General features: G+C 40.9%; 1 protein-coding gene across 3 annotated transcripts in view; it reads right to left on the bottom strand.

Annotated features, from left to right (window-relative positions):
- ZDHHC14 (zinc finger DHHC-type palmitoyltransferase 14) overlaps positions 1-21,124 on the bottom strand; it is a 287,105-nt gene that overhangs the window by 45,270 nt on the left and 220,711 nt on the right. For 2 of the 3 annotated variants that reach the window (XM_029057930.2, XM_029057931.2), the window contains exons 4-5: positions 8,165-8,302; positions 4,346-4,394 (exon numbers count right to left, since the gene is read on the bottom strand). In XM_029057930.2, the coding sequence (XP_028913763.1) occupies positions 4,346-4,394; positions 8,165-8,302 (187 nt within the window). The remainder of the gene's footprint in view (positions 1-4,345; positions 4,395-8,164; positions 8,303-21,124) is intronic. The other variant, XM_029057932.2, reaches the window with a different exon arrangement.

The raw sequence follows: 21,124 nt of genomic DNA, 5'->3' as shown, positions 1-21,124 counted from the left end.
AGCCCTTGCCAGGAGAAATGGGCTATTTCCCTGCATTTCTAACACTTTGTCCTGTGCTTGGGCTACCAGGCCAGGTGTTTCCTATAATTTACATTTTTTTTTGGTTTGGTTTTTTTTAAAATCCAGACCCCGTTTCACTGAGAGCAGACTTGGGGAAGAATAGGTGCTGAAGTACCTATTCAAGTAGCAGTTGATAAAGATGGTTTTAATTTTTTTAGTAATATGTCACAACCAAATACTCCATGAACTCATGAAGGTCTTCAGTTTGCTTGTTGGAATGACAAGCTCATTTAAAGCCTCCAGAGTCCCAATTCTGTCACCATACTGTTTTATAGTGAAGGAATCACTCTCTTAGGAGAATGCTCCAAAGCCACAGGGCTCCTTTTACTCCCAGCTTGCTCCACATTCACCATGGAGCCAGTAATCCTGGGCACCAACTCTTTCCCCCCCTAGTCAAACTGAGCATTTCCCCTACCATCTGGCCCATTCAGAATTTCTCCCTCATACAACTGAGGGCAGGGAGCATGTGTGCCAACTCTGTTGTATTGTACTGAATTCTCCCAAACACTTAGTACAGTGAGCACCCAATAAATACCACTGATTGATACCACCCAAATAGTTACTTGAGAAGCAGCTTGGCCTAGTTATGTCTGCCAATTCTGTTGTGTTGTACTCTACCAAGCACTTATTACAGTGCTCTGCACACCATAATCGCTCAATAAATATCAGTGACTGATTGAAAAGAGCACAGGATTAAGAGTCAGGAGACTTGGCTGCTCTCTAGGACTTTGGGCAAGTCAATTTAACTTCTCTGGGCCTCAGCTTCCTCCTCTGTAAAAGGGAGTACATTTGTTGTCCTTTCCCTTTAGACTGTGAGCTCCATGTGGGGGAGGGATTTTGCCCATCTGCTTACATTTTAACTACCCCAGAGTTTAGTATAGTGCCTGGTACACATATACGCTCTTAACAAATACAATTATTTTATTAATTTTCCTGAACAATTTTTCTAAGCCACCAGAAGTACCCAAAGATACTACTCTAATATATTAATATCTCTTGGCATGCTATTGAATAATCTCTGTTAATAAGTGGCTATGCCACGGGGCAATGGTCCCACAGCTTTTTGAGATGGACACTCAGTCTTGCTCATCCCAGGTTTCTGACTACACCTGAGAGTTTGTAATCAGTGGTGAAAAGACCCAAAACAGTGGCTATTTGAAGCCTGTCTCCTCCCATCCACCACACTCAAAATGCAAAGTTGGCTTCAATGCCTCTGTCCAGTGTCCTTTTTGGGTGGGGAAGGAAAAGTAATTTTCAAAATATGTTATAAAACACAACCACAACTAAGGTGAAAAATCACAACACAAAAAGAGGGGGATTTAAAACAAAATTTTCTAGTGTTAAGGTCCTGAATGATATCCCCCGTCTATAGAAAACGGAAGGAAACTCTAATGTATTAAACAACTGCATCTGCTTTGGAAAAACCAATCTGGAGTGGGATGTTTTGCTAACTATAAACATGTGACACAAAAATCATCTAATTCATGGCATAAAATTTGCTGGCTCCATATTTGGAATAGCCTGGCTTCAATCATATAGCCATTTGTTATTAACAGGGTGGAGCGATCTAAATGGAACTGAATCCCTAATATTCAAGGCAACTGAGGCTCGGAGCAGTGAAGTGACTTACCCAAGGTTACACAGCAGATAGGTGGCTGAGCCAGGGTTAGAAACCAGGTCCTCTGACTCTCAGGCTAACAAGGCCACACTGCTTCAAATGTCAGAGTTATTCAGTAGCGAAACTGGATACATAAGTCAGATATTCTGATCTATTGAAGCGCTTTGATTCTTGAGCTCTATCTCAGTCACATGAGCCTATAGACATTGAGTTTTGTGGAAGCCGTTTAAGGTCTGAGGTGACATAGAAAGCTTCATGAAAGCAAATTCGGTTAAGCAGGGTTTAAACACTTTGATACTCACCCGGGCACCACAACACTTATGTAAATATTCTTATACACTACTATATCCCCTATCCATAATCTCTTTTAATGTCTGTCTCCCCCGTACTCTGTAAGCTCCTTGTGAGCAGGAAACACATTTACCGTCTCCGTTATATTGTACTTTCCCAAGACTTAGGATACTGCTCAGTAAGTACCACTGACCGATTGATTGTGTTCTCTCCTTATCTGGCTGGAGTTGCTAATAATTCTATTCTGTGATACCAGTAAGTCAGGGGATGGGGAAATTACTTGTTTTAGAATCCTACAACAAAGGTCTCTCTTGTTTAAAACTAATGCTTCTATTCTAATTCATTTGGGTTCACTTTGGGGAGTGGGAGGGCGGTCTTTAAATGATAGGGTTCATTTTATAGAGATTCCTCTTGGGCTGCCTGTTCTCAGAAAACACCTCCAAGGTAAAGAGTGGGACCTTTTAAAATAGTTTTGGCTCTAGAGCTCAATGCACTTGGCAACCATTTTTCCCCTAATGGCTCCTCAAAAGCGAGGAGAGAGACATTTAACTAACTCTCTTAAATGAGGGCAGGGCCAGTTTAATCGTCCTGATCTAGCCCATAGGCTCTGTGTAGCTCTGGGGAAGTACTAGGTGAAGTAGACTAGCGTGGGGTGAGAAAGCCGCACATCTATCTGCGGCAAACAGTTCACCTTCAATTAGTGAGTGTCAGCTCCAAATTTAGCTTTTGAGAAAAATACTGCATGACACAACCAAATCCATTTTTAAAAAGATGTAGAGATTTCCCACTCCAGGGCTACTAATCCAAGATAGAGGAGCAAACTAATGCCAAAGCAATGAACTGTACCTCTGTAACGAGAACCATCACTGAGATCTACCTACCTGTATTTTTAGCTTTAACAAACTTTCCAAACCCAAGCGGCATGAAAAAATTGCATCTAGGCCACAAAATTTGCTTTGGTTTCAGTCACCTTTACTCACTGTAACTCTTCTCTTCATTAGCCATCACCATTTTCTTCTTAGCCCTCAGGCTCTTTAGTTTTCTTTAGAACCTAAGTTCCCAGCTCTGACACTTGTTTGCTGTGTGATAATGGGCAAGTCACTTAAATTCTCTGTGCCTCAGTTACCTTATTTGTAAAATGGGAATTAAGACTGTGAGCCCTTTGTGGGACAGGAACTGTGTCCAAACTGATTAGCTTGTATCTATGCCAGTGCTTTGTAGTGTCTGGAAGATAGTAAGCACTTAACAAACAACATTAAAAAAAAAAAAGAACCTATTACCTCTGTTACTTCACTTCATGACTTCCTCCTTGCTGTACTTAAATTCTGAATCCAAATGAGGCTCCTAGCATCAAAGTTATGTTCACCTCCACACAGCTATACACATGAGGAGAATGAATGACAAGATTCGCATATAACTTAGAGGAAGCGTATTGCGATTATAGTCAAAGACTCAGACATTGCTGCTTCCCAATGGAAAACTGGGAGTCAAATGCCATAAATAAGCAAGGACCCTGTACTGCAATTCCAGAAAGCGGCGCCTCTTTGAGGAAAAGCAGTACTTAGTACAGTGCCTGGACCATAGTAAGCGCTTAATAAATACTACAATTATTATTATTACTATTATTATTATGCCTTGGAAGAAAAGAATACAAAAGCATAAACAGTACCCAGCATTGTAAACATCAAACATAATTACACAAGGTACAACCTTTTGGGGCAAACAATGCCAATGAGCATGTAGGCCTTGCATTGGCCTTTTCAGCATTTATTTTTATGCTTATTATATATCATCTGATGGATTTGCTTTATTCCCTAAGAACTCTCAATTAAAAAATGACCGAGTCAAGAGATCATCTGGTCCGTTCTGTCTCTAGGCAGGTGTACAGAAGAATTAGATTACCCAATCAAATGAAACATATTACAAACACTGTTCTTATTAAAAACAAATGTTACCAACAATTTCCCACCCCCCGTCATGAAATCCTTACCTGGAGTGACTTTAAAGCCAAATCGTGATTTTTAAGGGCTTCTTGTGAGCAGGAAACAGTGTTTACCAACTCTATCATACTGTACTCTCCCAAGTGCTTAGTACATTACTCTGCACACAGTAAGCACTCAAAAAATACAATTGTTTGATTGCTGTCCCAGAGTAAACCTATGAAGGGAAAAGGTGACTTTTCCCAAAGGTGCCTCTCTCACTAATACTCTGGCTGGCATTGGCAGTTAAGATTAAATGACTACCACCAAGTTCTAGAAAAATATTTCAGGTTTGCTGGGGAACCTGTCAAAGACTGGGGGCAAGGAGAATCATCAAACACTTAACACATTAGAATCTTTATTATCAGTGCAATCAAAAGTCTAATTCAAAGGATATCTTGCCGGACTGTCCTTGAGGGCATTTAGGAAACCTGAATGCTGTGAACCTGTAGAAAGGAAACAAAAATTGAACATTGGAGTGAATATTTTGAAGATAGCTCTCCTGAGATTTCGCATCTCCATAAAAACAAGGGGTGTCTAAAGATCAATTAAGTAATTCTATTTGCCAGTGTTACAGCACAGGGTAGGGATATATGCCTGATACCATGTATTCAACAAGAAAATGGTAGATTCAGAATGAGGATCAACATCTGCAGGATATTTTCTCGGTAATAACAGATGGATGTCTGCATAGTTTCTCATAAATTACAGTTCTGATTGCTTCTCTGTTATGTTTTTCCCATTTTAATAGCTAAACACAAACAATATACTACTCCTTTCCCTTTTACGTGAAAGGCTGTTTTTTCCAAATACATTAACTTTTGAACCTGAAAATCTCATAAAATATGTTTCATGTAAAAGATTGCTGCACACAGCATAAACGAGCTCATAAACTTCAGGTTTATGACTTAGCCCTTTTAGCTTTAATACATTTAACAATTCAGTCCTTCATGAAAGAGAGCACTCTTTCAAGCACCTGAACAAAAGTGCATGAGATTAGCAGAAGCTATCTGAATTTGAAGCTTTGAAATAGTCATTAAATGCATACATATATGCGTGTACATGCAAGATCATGTGAATGAATATGTGTGTGCATATCTTTCCTTTTGACTTGACTCGCCATAGGATGTTAACAGATGGGAATCATTCCTTGGGGCCTAGAGTCATATCTACTTGACAGAGAGCTAAATGCTTCAATGAGATTATGCTAGAATGAAATCTACAGGTGGACAAAGAGATAAATGCCTCAATGAGGTTATGCTAACATAGCATAATGATGTACATAGAAGGCAGGGAGCCCTTGATGCCCCTCTTAACCTGATTTTTCAATCTTCTCCACCCTACTCCATCTCCTTGGGAAGTTCTGAAGGAAACTCTGCAGCATCATAGAACCTGATGGGAAGAACCTGCAAATGTTAGATCTAACTTGTAAGGAAAGGATATCATAACTTTTTGCTTCATTCATGGGCAAGAAAGGGTCAACTTTTTGGGGGGGCCGCACGGGGGGAAGGCCTATACAGTTCCTCAGGAAAGAAGGCAAGACCCTGAAGCCCAGGGAGGAGAATTTTCTTTGCCCATGAAACAGTGGGACTAAAAATGATCTTATCCTCCTGAAAGAAGTGCTTTCAAAAATCGTTTTGTAACAGAGAATGCTTACATTTGGGGGTGAAATGTGCTCTCTGAGAACAAGCATAATCTTTAATATTGGTTTGTTCTTTTTCCAGTGGACATGGAAGCCCTTTGGTTCTGACAGTGCCTGGCTTTCTCTCTACAAACTTATTCTCCTGATAAGGAGGGAACAGATGATGGCTCGGTAGCTGCTATCAAACAGCTCTTGGACCTTGTCTGTGTTTTCTACATTTGGGAATAAGAGGAACCATGTGGTGAACTCTGCACTCACTCCAAGGAACACAAGCTCTTCTGAGGGGGATTGGTAAGAATGTTTTTTAGTTATGAGTTGGGTTTCAAGGTAATATTCATTCAGTCAAGTTGTGGGAGTCTTATTTGGTGATGACCATGATAGTAATGTATACTTTATAGAAGCAAAACCTGAAAATAGCAATTTATAGCTCATCAGGATTGTAGTAACACCTCACAGCCTCTTGCCAATAAGACCTGGGTTTAACTGTGTCTCCAGTAATTTAGAGTGCTTTTCTGCTAATGTACTGGGCTTTAAACAAGACTTTTAGCACTTCTACTGCTAGTTAAAGAGGCAGCAGACACCCAGGACCAATGGAAAAAGTAAAAGCCTTCTCCTTTGGGATCACAGGGCATAGAAAATAGATGTGTGTGTTTGTGTAGCAGAAGGAAATTTGGCCTATTGTGTTTAATTAATCAATAAATGGTAATTTGCTTTTTTATGGTATTTAAGTGCTTACTATGTGCTAGGCATTGTTCTAAGCTCTGGGGTAGATACATGCTAATCAATTTGGATGCAGTCCATGTTCCACATGGGACTCACAGTCTTAATCCCCATTTTACAGACGAGGTAATATGAGGCCCAGAGAAGTAAAATGACTTGCTCAAGGTGACACAGCAGACAAGTGGCCAAGCCAGGCCCTTCTGATTCCCAGGCTTGTGCTCCTTCTGCTAGGCAACATGGCTTCCCTAAGTGCTTTCTGTGGGCAGATCACTGAACTAAGTCCTTGAGAGAATACAATACAATATGAAACCCATTTTTACATGCAAGGTCAACTGCCTTGAACATCACATGAAAAGAGTCATAAATGGTTTGGAATACCTCACTTAAAACATTGGACAGACTTGTGCACCCTAGCCAGGTGCAAGGTGAACTACTATCTGAGGAGCAATAGGGTGCATTGTTTCCATGCACTGAATATTGCAGATAAGATTTCCACAACTGGAGTTTTAAGCCTCTTAGTCCAAAAACATGGCTCTATTTCGAAGCTATTGTTTCTTTTTTTAATATCCAGGTTTGGGGCACTAAATGATTTGATTGTGCTTGAAATTAATTCAAGCCCTTTGATTCCTCCCAAGGAAACCTGCATCCCTAACTATGGCCACAGCAGTCTCCATTGTTGGAGTGGCTATTGCTGTAGAGATGTCCCTTCAGAGGCATGGGAGCAGGATGCTGTATACCTGATAATGATTACACTACAGTAGCAGGAAAAGAGATAATGCAAGTCTCTGAAGCTGCTAATGGAACTGTAATGGAGTCTGAAAGGCTTAAATTTATAGCCCAGAGCCAATTTAACTTCTTACCTGATGGGGAAAAAGGAATATGCCAGAGTCAAGGGAATTTCTAAGTTATGCTCTACTAATGGGTGGAGAGAAAAAAGAAATACCTCAGGAAATAAAAAATGAATTATCAGTCTAGAACCAATTTGGCTATGGTTGGCAGATGACAAATCCTGTTAGATAGGAAAGATACTTCTTGAAAGGGCTTTCACCTGTGCTGTGGTGGACTCAGCCAATGAATTTGACATGATACTTTAGACCCTGAACATCTAGAGACATTTGTTCAAGGCAACATCTGTCCACATGATAGCAAACCTGAATCTATATTTAAAAAATCACCAGGCAAACAAGACATGTATGAATGCAAGAGCAAAAGTGGCAGCTACCCTAGAAACCCAATCCTTGGTCATTTTCCTGAGGCATGCAAACACTTGCTCCAGGAGAATTCTTGTAGAAGATTCCCACTCCACAACTTTACTATTTGTAGATCAACCCTAAGCATAAAGCACACAATTATTCCTCTGGGAAGGTGTCCACAGAGGGAGGCAGTGAACCCCACCAAAGTTGAAAGTGTGGAGTAACTGCTCAGTGGGAACGTGTCTGCCAATTCCAATGCATTCTGTTCTCCCAGGTGCTTAGTACAGTGCTCTGCACAGAGTAAGTTTTCAATAAATACCAATGATTGATTGATTGAACTAAGCCTTGCTATAGCAACTCTCGATATGGGAATTCAGACTACTACACTGGAGGATCTTACTGGGGATTCTGAATCCTTGGCGATGAAGGGAAAAGGAAAGAAGGAAAAGAAGGAGGGGGATGGAAGATTGATTTATGAGAGGAAACAAAAAGAGAAGAAGTAAAGAAAAGCTTGAAGAAGAAAAAGAAGATGGGAATCAGGAGGAGAGAAGAAACAGAAAACCCTGAATGATCAAAAGTTTAAATCATAATTTAAATAAATCAGAAAACCAAAGTCAAGCAAATGGCTACATACGTAATCTGATTTCCCCAGCATACTTACGAAGAATGACGTGGGTGATAACGAATGCAAATATAAAGACTGTCAAAAAAGACAGAGATAAAATAAACATAAAAAAAAATCTGTAGTTTCTTTTCCCCACACAGTTGCCTACCCAGGGACAGTGATGATCAAACCGTTCTGAAATGAGAGGCAGAAAAAAAATATGGAAATCAATTAATAAAATGCTTTTTAACTTGAGAAAAAAAATTCTGAATAGTATAACAAAATATGATGACTTGATAGCTATTTCCAAACTATTCCCACAGAAAAATAATCAACAAACTAGAAATCCTAAGTTCAATTTTATTCCTTTAAGGTCATTTAAATGCAAGACTGAGGTGATCTTTAAGAAAAAAAAGTTTAGATTCTTCCCAAACTGAAACTAAGGAAACACTATCAGGATTTTTTGTTACATTCACAGTCAGAATGAATCCACTTTTATTGAGAAATAATGAGTTTTTCAATTCCACCACAACTCCCTTCTCAGGATTTATGTTTCCTTGATTTTGGAGAAAGAGAGTGAGGCTAATATCTGGTGTTGGCCCCGAGAACCTCAGAGCCAGGATCCCAGATATTGGACTCAGGCAGAATGGTCAGGGGATATGCAGACAGAGCTGAAATGAGGAGATGCAAGTGGACAATCTATTTCCCCAGCCTGCAAACCCTGTAACACCCACTCTTGTTTTCCAGTGCAATCCAACCAATCAGTGGGAGTTACTGAGTGATTAGTGTGGGCAGAGCACTACTTTCCCAAGTACAGTGTTTTGTTCATGGTAAGCGCTCAGTAAATATGACTGAATGATGAACAAGTGAGCTGTCATGGAGTTAGGAGACAGCAGTGTACTTAGAAATGTAAAAGCAAACCCCCTCCCACATGAATCTCAATGGAGAATTGAGAAGGGAAGTGAAATGTGATAATTGTCATCACAATAACAGCCATATTTGTTGGGCAGTTACTACATGTCATTCACTCTACTAAGTGCTGGGGTAGATACAAGATAATCAGGTTGGACACTGTCCCTGTGCCACATGGGGATCACTGTCAAAAGGTGGGGGTGGAGAACAGCCATTTTAATCTAAGTTTTAGAGATGAGGAAACAGAGGCACAGAGAAATGCAGTGACTTGCTCAAGGTCTCACAGCAGACAAGTGACTCCTGACTTCCAGGCCTTGGCTCTTTTCACAAGGCCACACTGTAAGCTTGATGTGGTCAGGGAACATATCTACAAACTGTTGTTCTGTACTCTCCCAAGCGCTTAGTACAGTGCCCTGCACACAGTAAGTGCTCAATAAATACCTTTGATTGATTGATTGATTGATCTGAAAGTAGGAATGGAGCCCTTTGCTTATCTAATAGTCCAATAAGCTTTCCTACACTGTGCCAGCAATGGCTTTTTCACTGTCATGGGAATTTATGTTAAACCTTTAATACATTTTTGATTTACTGCTTCCCCTTCAAACTGTGATCAAGTATTCTCCTTCTACTGTTCTGCTGATCTTTTATTCTGAGTGACATTGTAACATACTTTTTCACCCTGTAGAAAGCCTACACTGAGGATTGAGGGAGAAAATGCTAGATTTATGACCTTTTGGACCAGCGCTTCCCTCAGCTTGGCATTTTTATAGATTATGCTGCTTTTACTTTTGGGTAAATGTGGAGATGCTCTGTAGTAAGGGCTGTACCAGGATGGTAAGTATCAATGTAACCAACCTCATTATTAGTGGGAGTCAAGTATTACAATATAACAGAGTTGGTAGACACATTCCCTGTCCCTAACTAGCTTACTGTCTAGACCTAGCCTCCTAAAGGAGACTTATTTTTTAATGTTATATTGTACTGTCCTAAGCACTTAGTACAGTGCTCTGCACATAGTACATACTCAATAAATACAGTTGACAGCCTGACTAAATGATGATTCATATTCCAAGGGCACCAAGAAGCATTTTTAGATGCATATTCTCCAAAGAGGACAGTCTATTTAAAACCATCAAGAAATGCAAGACTATGCAACTCTGGAAAAATTCTGGGTAAAAAATCCTAAAGGAACCTGATGAGTCCAAATTCCTGGGGTAATCATGCAACCCCCATTACACTTATTCTGGGCTGAAAGGAACAAAGGTATGCAGAAGAAAGAAAAAGAAGAATACTGCATTTTTATTTGAGAGAGGCAGATGCAATTACCAGTCGTTTCCAAACAATGAAAACTCCACCCACTGTTCATTTTACATGAATCAAAAGTAGAAATTACCCACCAGCAAGGAAGGGAAATAAGATTTTGGTTGTTAAGCAGTATGTTGTTTTCACCACAAAGCCAGTGTAGGTTTTCTTACCATAGTAACACACTAAAAGTACTTTTTAGAGGCAGGCAGGTGGTTTTATGCTTAGAGGGGTGGCTAATTTCCACATTGGGAAAGTCCTGACCTTTTTAAATACACTTCTGAGGGGAAAAGACACCTGCAGGAAAGAAAACTGCAGATGAATATATAATATGTGATTAGTCATAGAATGTGAGTGATCGTTCTAGAAATGACTGCTGTCTTTACAATTGGCAATGCGTGGCTCCCTAGAAGGCTTGGGCTTAAATAATTACATATTCGGGATCCTGGCTTACTGGAAATCCATCCTTGGCTGGAAAAATCTGCTGCATTAAAACTTAATTTTTCTCCATAAAGAATACAAATAAAACAAAAATGTCCACATTCAGTAATATCGGGGGTTTTTTTGGGTATGCTTTCAAAAGAAGATTTTGGGGTCAATTCTCAGGAAAACTAAGATGTGGACATCCAGCTTGGCCACAGGCTCTAGAAAATTTCTCCTTAATTACCCATCATGCATAGGGGAAGGGGGAACTGTAGGACTTAGTGATTGCACTATGCTGGACTCAGGGACTTGAAACAACTTGCTTTATCAAGGATACATACTACATACCCTTGTGCCAATCACTCAGCCTGTCAAAACAAAGAATAATACTGGCATCCATGATCAGTCAAAATAAATGAATAGGTCATCATCATCATCATCATCGGGAGTATTTAGGAAGCCTACTTTGTGCAGAACACTGATCCAGACACTTGGGAGAGTACATCAGAAGCAAAAATATGGCCCCTACCCTTCAGGGGCTTATGATCTAATGGAAGAGACAAATAAATTATTGAAAAATTGTGGGAACAGCAGGAAGAACCAAGGATAACACTGTGGTCCATAACGAGCTTACAGTCTAGAGGACATTGCTAACCACTCACCCATGTCCTGCCCCTGGCCCGGAACCCTACCCGCCACACATCCGACCCTTCCGTCAAAGTCTTATTCATTCATTCAATCATATTTATTAAGTGCTAACTGTTTGCAGAACATTATACTTAGCACTTGGGAAAGTACAATACAACTATAAATAGTGACTTTCCCTGCTCACGAGCTCACATTAAAATCACATCTCCTCCAAGAAGCCATCCCAAACAAGCCCTTATTTCCTCTATTCCCTCTCCCTTCTCTACCACCCTTGTACTTGGATTTCAACCTTTTATTCACTCCACCCTCAGCCTCACAGCATTTATGCACATATCTGTGATTTATTTTAATGTCTGTCTCCCACTCTACACTGTAACTTCCTTGTGAGCAGCAAACGTGTTTACCAACTCTGTTCTACTGTACTCTCCCAAGAACTTAGTAGAGTGCCCTGCACACAGAAAGCACTCAATAAATATGATTATTTGGTTGAATTCACCGCGAAACTAGTTATGGTTGCAGGCCGGGCATGGGGCAGTAGCAGCTCCCGTAACTCCCCAGGTGGGCGTCACATTCATGCATTCACTGAATCGTATTTACTGAGCGCTTACTGAGTAGAGTACTGTACTAAGTACTTGGGAGAGTACAGTACAACAATAAACAGACACATTCCTGCCCACAAGGAACTTAGGTATTGACGGCTGCCTCATGGGCACCGGGGAAGAGGAAAGCTCACCCCCACTTTATTGTGTCTGGTGGCTTGAACGGTGTCCACTCTCTGGCCATGTCACCCAGCGATACCCTACTCCGAGCTGGTGGCAGTGGGTGACTGTGAATGTAACACTGGAATGGTGACAGGACACCATTCAGAGGAGGTTTTCACTGGGTACCTATGCCTAAAACCTGTGAACAGAAGCCTCAACTAGGCACATGGGGAAGTGATAATTATGAAGGATTCTCCCAGTTGGAAATAAAGCAACAAAGAATTTGTGTGAAGGAAACAATTCCACTATAAGAGACAGTCAAGTTTTCTCTCTTGCCACTCCTTTTCCTTTCCTCCTCTCCTTTCATCTCTTTCCTCTTATCCGCCCCCTTGTTTCTCTCTCCTTTTTCTCGCTATGATGCCTTTGTTAAAATCCTACCCCTCCAAGCTCCACCCCAAGTTCATCACCATGCTTACTGAAAAGGGTCCCACACCCAGCCTAAACATAGTACAACCAATTTTCCCACAGGAGGATGTTACAAATGAGGGTTTGTTTCCTGAACAAAGGTTAGGACCAAGGTTGGACTTGAGAAGCAGTATGGCCTACTGGAAAGAGCATGAACCTGTGAGTCAGATGATCTGGATTCTAATCCTGGCTCTGCCACTTGGCTGCTGTGTGACTCGGTTCTCCTCACTGGTAAAATGGGTTTAAATGCCTGTTCTCCCCCCCCGGCTTTATACTTTGAGTCTCATGTGGCACAGGGACTGTGTCTAACCCGGTTATCTTGTATTTACCCCAGAACTTTGTACAGTACTTGGCACATAGTAGAGCACTTAACAAATACCATAGTTAATATTATTCTTACTTTGATTCTTTGTTCTCCTTTTCTTACCTGTTCTTGTTACCTACAGTCACTGTGGCCATTTTGCAAGCAAGCCACTGTCCTGAGGCTTCTCTGCAGATTTGGCTATTCTATTTCTACTATAATTACTCAGAATTGCACACTCAATTATAGATGAGAAATACAGCTATATTAATGTGTCCCCCACTTTTGATCCAGTCAAAGGAGCACTGACCTGGGAATTGGTACACCTGGATGCTAGTTATAACGTATATTTATACGTAAATATATGTATATATAGACATGGTAAATATATAAATACAATATAAATGCATTCATTTATATTGTACTCTCCCAAGTGCTTGGTAAAGTGCTCTGTGCACAGTTGAGCTCAATAAATATGGCTGATTTTGTCTAGTTCTGTTTTTGGACAGAGAACCTATGAAAGGAAACAAATATATTACTGGTTTGTAGAGTCCTAATTGCAGTCTGTCTTCTCTGACAGAAGCAGAATTTGATGTTGAAAAAGCTCATGGGAAATATGTAGATGCTCCATTAAAGTTGAAGTAGAGTCCCTTAATTCAGCTACTTAAACGTCCCTGACTTTATATATAGACAGTGTGTCAGGTTATTATTGCATGGTTTCATTTTTCAGATTTTTTTTTCTCTTGGGGAGCAATGGCTTCAAAATAGCCAAAAGACAGTTGACATAACTCTCTCTCACTGAAGGACGACTAGGAATGAACATCAATGAGGGATTTGGGAATTCATGCATTTATGCTTTAATTTTAATATAAAAACAAGGGAAGAAAGCTGGAGGAAGAGTTTTAGGAACTATTTGTCCCATTGGGTGAGTGAGTTCATTTCCCTTTAAGAAAATTTTCTTCAAGTGAAGATGTGGCTGAAATCAAAAAGGAAATACCAAATTAAATGGAGAATGTGGGATAAAATGAGGGAAGTTAAATACAAACAACCAGAAAACAAATACGAAGAATTTGAGGGAGAATGATATTCATAAAATACCATTTGGAAGAAATGAGTAAAAGGAGATGCAGGAAATTTTAAAGAAATTGAATGTAAATTTGAACCTTAGGGGAAACTGGTGATTTGGCTTGTGAAACTCGAGAAACTTCTTTTGAGAAGGAAAATGAAGCTCTGTGTATTCCACTGGACAGGCACAGGAGTACAGAAGAGACAGACACCACAGGACTTGTTTTGTTCCAGGGCTTGTAGTGGCTCCCGTCCAGTTTACTGAGAAGGATCTTACTGCATGGTGTCTTTGAGTACACCCCACAATTATGAGGGAACACTGATTTAGAGGGAACTAAGGGCAGTTAGTGTGGAAGGAGGAGTAGTGTGGCCTAGTGGAAAGAACACAGGCCTGGGAGTCAGAGGACCTGGGTTCTAATCCCAGTTCTGCCACTTGCCTATTGAGTGACCTTGGGCAAGTCAGTTAACTTCTCTGTGCCTCATCTGTAAAATGGGGATTGAGTACCTGTTCTCCCTCCTACTTAGACTGTAAATCCCATGTGGGACAAGGACTCTGTCTAATCTTGTTGTATTGCATCTATTTCATTGTTTAGTATAGAGTTTGGCACATAACAAGTGTTTAACAAATGCCACACCTATTATCATTAAGAGGCATTTGGTCCTTTCAATAGGAGAACTTCTGCTCCTCAAGCCCCCTTGGTTTCCTTTTCTCCTTCCCACCTTGGTTGGAAGTTTCAGCCAAGAGAGGTTTACCTGAGTGGGGGACTGGGAGACATAACTAATTTTCCACATGCTAGGATCTTTCCCAGTACAAACAAGGCGCCGAATGGGAACATCTGAGTTACAAGCTTAATGTTAGCAGCTTTCTGAGAATAACATCAGGAGGACATCAAAATACTAGGACTCAATCAATCAATCCACTAATGGTATTGTTTGAGCTCTTACTGTGTGCACAGCACCGTATTACGTGCTTGGGAGAGTACAATAGAGTACTGCCCTCGAGTTTACAATCCAGCATCTTGCCTAGAAGAAAAGGAACAAGTTCTAGGCCTGGTTTTGTTAAACACATCCATAAATAAGTATTCCACGAGCTCTCCAAAGTCTTCTGGGTGGTACATTGCTGTGCATATGAAGATAAAGGTCAGGAACAGTGTGAAAAATGTGAAGCAAGGGAAAAATAATCCAAATTATAAATAGACTCAAAACTCAAACCTACTCTCCCTACCTCCAGTCTATCCCCTCTGTAATCCACACTCCACTAATCATCTTCTTGAAGCTTGCCTTCTCTCTCTTCAAAATCCTTCAATGGTAGTCTAACACTCTCCAAAGCAAATTCCTGAGCATTGGCTTCAAGGCTCTCTTCAAGTCACACATGCTTCCTTGGCATTTATGCATGCATCTTTATACTCTACTGGTTTTCCTACTCGTAATTTATTTTAGCTTTGGCCTACTTACCCTAGAGCTGCTTGAGGGCAGTGATCATGTCTACGAATTCAACTGTACTCTTCCAAGCACATATTACAGTGCTCTGCCCCCAGGGGACACTCAATAAATATTGTTGATTGATTGAGCTTACACAGTGGCTTTCTTCTCTTTCTACTCTCCAACTATCGTTATGATCCTTGTCTTATTCTGAGCTCAATTCTTGCACCTCTAATGCATAATACATGCTGATCCCCCAGCCTGTAACTCTCTTCCCCCACAAATCCATCAGGTAACATATCTCCCCATCTTTAAAGTTCTCCTAAAATCCCACCTACTCCAAGAATCCTTCCCTCAGTAATTCATCGGTAGCACTTTTATACTTTAATTATATTTATTGAGTACTTACTGTGTGCAGAGCACTATACTAAGTGCTCGTGAGAGTAATAATAATAATGTTGGTATTTGTTAAGCGCTTACTATGTGCAGACCACTGTTCTAAGCGCTGGGGTAGATACAGGGAGTTCAGGTTGTCCCTCACGGGGCTCACAGTCTTAATCTCCATTTTACAGAAGAGCTAACTGAGGCACAGAGAAGTGAAGTGACTTGCCCACAGTCACACAGCTGACAAGTGGCAGCGCCGGGATTCGAACCCATGACCGCTGACTCCCAAGCCCGGGCTCTTTCCACTGAGCCACGCTGCTTCTCTACAATATCACAACCTAACAGACACATTCCCTGCTCACAATGAGTTTACAGTCTAGAGGGGGAGAGAGACATTAATATAAATAAAATTACAGATATGTATCCTCAAGATTCATTTGCATAGCTAACATTTTCATTTACTTAGGTAGTATCTGTACATTCCAATATTTTAAGCGTTTTCATCCTGATAGGTTTGTGCTGCTTGTTCTTCCTTTGTCTTTTGCTACTGATAAAAAAAAAAAAAAGAAAAACAATTTTGTCTGTTTCCCATTTTTCAAAGACAAACATTTGCAATGAGTTGGCTAGGTTAATGGATAAAAAGTTCAGAAATGGCAAATAAAAGAAAAATAGAGATATTCGAAGGCACCTCCCCAACCATGAAAATGGATTTCAAGGAGGGACTGAGTTAATCTATTATTTTTGTATGCGTCCTTTGAAGCCCCATCTGGACAAAGAATATTAGACTGATTGAGCCATTGGTCTGATCTATAATGGCACTGGTTATAATCTTTTATTCGTTAAAAGGGAATTTTGTAAATCATTTTTTTAAACATCAGATTTCCCAACTCAGAGTGAGCAGCCCCACCAATCTTTTCAAAAGAAACTGTGTTCAATAAGACCATCTCAAAAGACTTTTCAGTTTCTTGGAATAAAAGAGCTAGGCAAAAACAAAATGGCATTATTGTACCCTGATAGCATAGTAATTACCTTGATCCTCATTTTACCTAATAATGTTGTTCTCTTAATGGACTCAGCATGTTCTCCCCCAAAATATATATTTTAAAATACAGAGTTTGAGTAAGATAATTCCATTTGTCAGGAGGGGTTCCTTTCACCAACCTCCTTCTATCAAACCACCATGTACAAATGTTCTTAAAACCCTGTTGGTAACCACTAGCTTACTTGATTAACTGAAATCCAAACATACTTCCTATTTCATGTCCAGCCCTAGGTCTCTATATTTCTTAGTCATCCATTCAATCATTATTTACTGAACACCTAATTTTTGCTTTGTCATTTGTCCCTATGCTTGTATATATTGGCCAAATACGTATGTGCCTGCTTGTCTTTCCATTAGATTGTAAGCTCCCCCTAGGCTGAAACCATGTTTTTATTTTTTATTCTCCCATGTTTTATTCTCCCAACCGCCTAGTACTGGAGACTGGGCTTATCTGTCTGACCCACTGGCAGCTACCCAAGTGAGGTCATTAGTGTTTCTCTATGGGCATGGATTGGGAGTGAGGTAAACAGCAGCAGTGATTATTCGCTAAAACATAGCTAAGATCCAGGGCAATCCTTTTCAACAGAAGCCAAACAGAACGAAACAAAGCTGAGTGCTGATTTATAGATCCTGGGGGAATCATTAAACCTGAAAAGCTCAACTTAGGACATACTAGCTCATCCAGGTGGAAATAATAATAATAGAAACAATAATAATTTTGAATTTTGGTATTTGTTAAGTGCTTACCATGTGTGTGACACTGTACTAGGCACTGGGGTAGATACAAGCAATTTGGGTGGGACACAGTCCCTATTCCACCTGGGGCTTACAGTCTTAACCCTCATTTTACAGATGAGTTAACTGAGGCCCAGGGAAGTTAAGTGACTTGTCCAAGGTCACACAGGAGACAAGTGGTGGAGCTGGGACTAGAACTCAGCTCCTTCTGACTCTCAGGCCCTTGCTCTATTCACTAGATCACCAGAATCTCAGTTCTAGGTCAGGTTGGGAAAGACTTTCTTTGCAGATATGAGTAGAATGTGGGTAGCTAGTCTGTGGGTGATGGCCAGCAATAGGTACAAACTATGGTGCCTGTGCAGGGCTCCACAGATGTTCTGTACACCTAGACACTCAATAAATGCTATTCGTGATGATGTTGAATCATTTCATCTTGTGTGGACTAATGGAAAGACCACTGGCCTGGGAGTCAGAGGACCTGGGTTCTAATTCTAACTCTGCCACTAGTCTGTTTTGTGACCTTGTAGAAATCACAACTTCTCTGTGCCTTGGTTTCCTCATCTTTGTAAAACAGGGATGAAATACCTGTTCTCCCTCTTACTTTGACTAAGAGCCCCATGTCAGCCAGGGGCTTTATTTGACCTGGTTATTTTGCATCTACTCCAAGGCATGGCACAGAATCTGTGCCTAAGAAATTCCACAACTCTTATTATTATTATGAACACAAGTGAACTCATTCACAGGTATGTCAAAGTAAAATAAAAAATATCTTTGACATTTAGCCTGATTTTTCTGGGTAGGAGTGGATGCAGTGAAAAAGATGGGGAGGAAGAGAAAAGACTGCTATTGATATGACTGAATGAAATCTTGCTGAGCCTCTTCAATCAATCAATCATACTTACTGAGCACTTTCTATGTGCAGAGCACTGTACTAAGCACTTAATAATCATAATAATAATCATTACTATTATTATGGTACTTGTTAAGCACTATATCCCAAGCACTGTTCTAAGCACTGGGGTAGATCCAAGTTAATCAGACTGGATACAGTCCTTGTCCCACAAGGGACTCCCAATCTCAGTCCCCATTATACAGATTACAATACAATAGAGCTGGTAGGTACATTTGCTGCCCACAGTGAGCTTACAGTCTAGAGGGGGAGGCAGGCATTAATATAAATTATGGATGTGCACATTAAGTGCTGTGGGGCTGAGGGGAAGGTGAATAAAGGTTGCAAATCCAAGTGCAAGGGCAATACAGAAGGGAGTGGGAGAAGAGGGAATGAAAGCCTAGCTGTGGAAGAAAGCTTCTTGAAGGAGATGTGTCTTCAATAAGGCACCCCCATTGTCTATGGAGTGGCAGGTTTCTGGCCCAATCCAGCTCCAAGGAAAGAATTGGGGTAGAAAGAGACTCCCACATTGCCACCACAATCCGTAGAAATGCAGCTGTGCTCCTCCACGACAAACTAGAGCAGCATGAAGTTGGGGTGCTAACCAGCACCTGTGGTTCCTCGGGTCCAGACTGCCCAGAAGTGGGGGCTTCCCCAACTCCACCCAAACTCTGGGTTAGGGGAAAGTGGGGAATGCACCAGACTCAGGGAGGACCCTTCCTTCATCATGTGTGGTTAGTTGGGGGGTTTGCGGGGAGGGGATTCATGTTATCACCCCACTCTTCCACGTGATAGGATGATGTGATGAGAGTCTGCTGTCAAGGACTTTGGATGAGCCTAAGAAATGAGTCTTCAGCACTCAGAATCTGGGTGCAGACAGTGATTCTAGTGCTAGTTGTTTGTGTGGTGGGGCTTGCACTGGGATCTGAGTGTAGTAAGTCCCAAGTGGGGGTGCAGGACATTACAAAGCATGCAAAGGGATTTCTATTATTTGCAGAACCCATTTTCAGCCAAAGTGACCACTGTGTAGTCCTGAAACTATGCCTTGGGATCATTACCGAGAAGGCTGTGTCCACGGTACCACTCTGGTCTTCACTGCCCATCTTAGCCAACTATTTGGGGCAGGGGTGGAGGGGCGGAGAATTTCAGTTGGGTCTGTCCGCTTTACAGAATGCCCTAAGTGGTTCTTCAGTCAGAATCCTTCCCTGCTAATGGTATAGCCCCATCAGGCATAATCAGACAAGAATATAGGTCTCCTAATTCCCAGACCAGTGTTTTTTTTCCACTGGACTGCTCTTTCCTGCTAGATTGCAATGAAGATGATTATGGTATTTGTTAAGCACTTACTATGTGCCAAGCACTGTTCCAATCGCTGGGGTGGTTACAGGGTAATCAGGTTGTCCCACTTGGGGCTCACAGTCTTAACCCCTATTTTACAGATGAGGGAATTTAGGCACAGAGAAGTGAAGTGTCTTTCTTGCCCAAGGTCACACAGCAGACAAATGGTGGAACAGGATTAAAACCCACGTCCTCTGACTCCCAAGTCCTTGCTCTTTCCACTAAGTCATGCTGCTTCTTTAATGTCCTCAAGGCCAAAGATGGTGCCTACTAACTCTATTGAACTTTCCCAAGTGCCTACTCTGGTATTCTGCACACAGTAGGTAGTCAATAAATGCTGTTGATTGAGAGACTGATTGAACCAACAGGATCTCAAAACACTTCAACCTTCAGAGGTCACTGTTGGCAGCATTAAGCACTCTTATGAAGCTCTATTTCCCCTGGGAAAGGACAATTTAAAGTTACTTTTTCCCCAAGGACTTGCTTTCCAGGAAAATGTGCTTTGGGATTCTCTAGATATGGGAATAGGTCACAGTGGACAGTGGTTTATGGTGAAGGCTTAATGGTCCAACTTATGAAAAACTGTAAAGCCTCCAAGGATTCAAGGAACTGACCTTTTTTTATTTTTGGCTAACCCTTTAAATGAGAAAACCTTTGGGGCTCATTAAATCACCCTCCGGGTCTTTTGAGGCTTATTTAATTTCCCAGAGCTGAGTCTAGGATCTAATGTTGCTGCCACCAACAAGCAGAGTTTGTATTTCACTCATAAAAAAGATCACACATGCATACGTAAGTATGGGATTTAAGGGATATGAGAAATCATCTCAGAACTATGTCCAACCTCATTAATCTGTATCTGCCCCAATAATAATAATAATGATGGCATTTTTTAAGCGCCTGCTATGTGCCAAGCACTGTTCTAAGCATTGGGATAGATACAAGGTTATCACGTTGTCCCACAGTCCTCTCACAGTCTTGATCCCCATTTTACAGATGAGGTAACTAAGGCACAGAGAAGTTGAGTGACTTCCCCAAAGTCATCCAGCTGACAAATGGCAGAGTTGGGATCAGAATCCATGACCTCTGACTCCCAAGCCCGGGCTCTTTCCACTAAGCCATGCTGCTTAGTACAGTGCTTGGCACATAGTAACCATTTTTAAAAACCACCACAATTATTGTTACTAATTATCATTATTATTTTAATAGTTCAATGGCTAGGTGGTGATGAGAATATGGAAAGGAAGGGGAATATTCATGAAATAATATGGAGAAAAAAAGGAGAATATAGAGACAGGTTGAATGTGGAGAGTAAGAGAGAGAAGAATGAAAGATGACACATCTATAAATGATAGATTATAAACTATTTACTTATATGAATGTCTTTCTCCCT

This window comes from Ornithorhynchus anatinus, chromosome 2 (assembly GCF_004115215.2).
Source record: "Ornithorhynchus anatinus isolate Pmale09 chromosome 2, mOrnAna1.pri.v4, whole genome shotgun sequence".
NCBI lineage: Eukaryota > Metazoa > Chordata > Mammalia > Monotremata > Ornithorhynchidae > Ornithorhynchus > Ornithorhynchus anatinus.
The sequence above is the reverse complement of the archived record's forward strand: the minus strand, read 5'-3'. Positions and strand labels throughout refer to the sequence as shown.